General features: G+C 37.7%; 1 protein-coding gene across 1 annotated transcript in view; it reads right to left on the reverse strand.

Moving 5' to 3' along the window:
• LOC107714060 (60S acidic ribosomal protein P0-like) overlaps positions 1 to 2,140 on the reverse strand; it is a 6,494-nt gene that overhangs the window by 1,419 nt on the left and 2,935 nt on the right. The window contains exons 4-5 of the mRNA XM_016519767.1: positions 755 to 842; positions 499 to 662 (exon numbers count right to left, since the gene is read on the reverse strand). Coding sequence (XP_016375253.1) covers positions 499 to 662; positions 755 to 842 — 252 coding nt within the window. The remainder of the gene's footprint in view (positions 1 to 498; positions 663 to 754; positions 843 to 2,140) is intronic.

The raw sequence follows: 2,140 nt of genomic DNA on the forward strand, positions 1-2,140 counted from the left end.
AAAAAAAAGGATTTCCTTGACTAAATATAATTTAGTCAAGTATATACAAATAAATCAAATGAAAAAGAATAAATTCAGGTTTATTAAAATGAATCAAATACACAAATCTCCATTTTATAAATAAAGCACAATTGTTTTGTCGATTAAAATGTAATCTTAAAAATCAATATAAATGTAAAAATATACATTCTAAAATAAAATAAAAAAATTGTAAAGACACAAATCCTAAAACAAATTAAAGACAACAACAATTAGTTAAATTAAATTGTAAAATATTTTTATTTAAAAAATAAATTTCAATTAGCAAATAAAAATCAAAACAAATCAAATGTAAAAAATCTAATTACAAAAATTGTAATTGCACAAATTAAATTAACATTATTAAAACAAGAAATAAATTAAATTACCAAATAAAAAGCAAAAAGTATAATAAATTTTTTTTTCTCATTTATTCGTTGGAAGTCAAAATTGTAATTGAAACAGGATTTGATCGATCGCCCATTCCTGCCACTCACCAAGATTTCAATGGTTCCTCTGGAGATCTTGGTGGTGATTCCCAAAGCCTGGAAGAAGGAGGTCTTCTCAGGACCGAGCCCGGTGTTCTGAGCCGGGACGGTCACCTCACACGGGGCGATGGCACCGGCACGGGCAGCAGCGGGCACCTACCATCAGATAACAATAACAGCTACATGAAGAGATGCATTCAAGCCCTGAAGAGCCGCAGACACCCACACAGTCGCTCAGTGATACTCACTTTGTTTGCCAGCAGCAGGTCCCTGACCTCAGTCAGATCCTCCTTGGTGAAGACGAAGCCGACGTTCCCACGGATGTGGGGAAGCAGCCTGCAAAAACACGGGAGTTAATCAAACATTCACCTGGAACTATTAAAACTAAAGTTAAGACATGCGGCTGATGCAGAATGTCTGAGACCAAGCGTCCCTGTGAGCTGTGGGATGCAAACACGCAGGGATAGAAGGAAACGGGTTTATTTGTGCAGGGGGAACGACAAACCAGCACCGACACAGCCGGTCCATAACTGATCCTGCATCTAATTAAACAGCTTTAGTAACGGCCTGATGAGTGAATAAAGGACTAAATGTTTACAAGGACCTTCTGTTGAAATCATGTTCACAAATCCATTTCCAGGAATTTTATAGTCAAATTGAAGGAAGTTCATAACACAGGCCTGCATCTTAAATTAACCTGATTTGCAAAAATAGGCCTAATATCTAATTTAATGAAGCGGCGTTCAAAAATATCAATAAAAAGATGCACATTATATGCATCAATTTAAATGCAGTTTTTAAAATAAACAGTCAAATGATTCACTTTAAAGTCCCCATGAAATCAAAATTAAAGTTTTTTTTTTGGGTGTTAGTATCAATATGCAAGTCTTAAGGTTATCTATAAGGCAGTGTGCTCCAAAACAGTGACAAAATTCGCATTTAGAAGATATAAGCATTCAAAGCTTGCAGTTCGTCACTTCCGCCAAAACGGCTCAATGTTTTTTTTGACGTCACATCGTACTTCAGCTTCTCGTCAAACTTTCTGTCCAATCAAATGCCCTCTAGAATCCGAAGCGCCCCCCCCCTACACTATAAAATTACTAAAAAAAAAAACAGAATTAGTATTTTATGTACAGTGAATGGCACGTAGTGCACTATATAGGGGACAGGGAACGATTCAAACAGGGTAAATAAGCTTTCCATTCAGGAAAAAAAGTAGTCTGGTATGGCGCTGTGTCACGCTAACCACCGCACACACACTCTGCTCCGGTCCAGAGACACGATAGCACGGAGCGGATCACATGCGTGAGTCGGTGCAGACCACAAAATGTATCGGAGCTATTTTAAATTCTACACAGAATGCTATATTTTATAGCAATATGGATGAGATTGTGGCTGGCATACCCTGTCAAATGCGGCTTTACGGAGCTCAACGGCTCTGAACGGCTCTAGCCCAAGCTGTGATATAAACGAACGCTAGCTATTGGCTTAAAAAGGGGCGGTGCTGCTTGATAAGTCCCGCCCTGTCTTCCTGTTCCAGTTAAAATGACATCCACAGAGTAACGCTGCACATTTCTAAGCATTTCAGGGGACCTTTAAAATTTTAACTAATCGTAAAAAAACAAAACAAAAAA

This window comes from Sinocyclocheilus rhinocerous, unplaced genomic scaffold (genome assembly GCF_001515625.1).
Source record: "Sinocyclocheilus rhinocerous isolate Xijiao unplaced genomic scaffold, SAMN03320098_v1.1 scaffold3116, whole genome shotgun sequence".
In the NCBI taxonomy this organism is placed as follows: Eukaryota; Metazoa; Chordata; class Actinopteri; order Cypriniformes; family Cyprinidae; genus Sinocyclocheilus; species Sinocyclocheilus rhinocerous.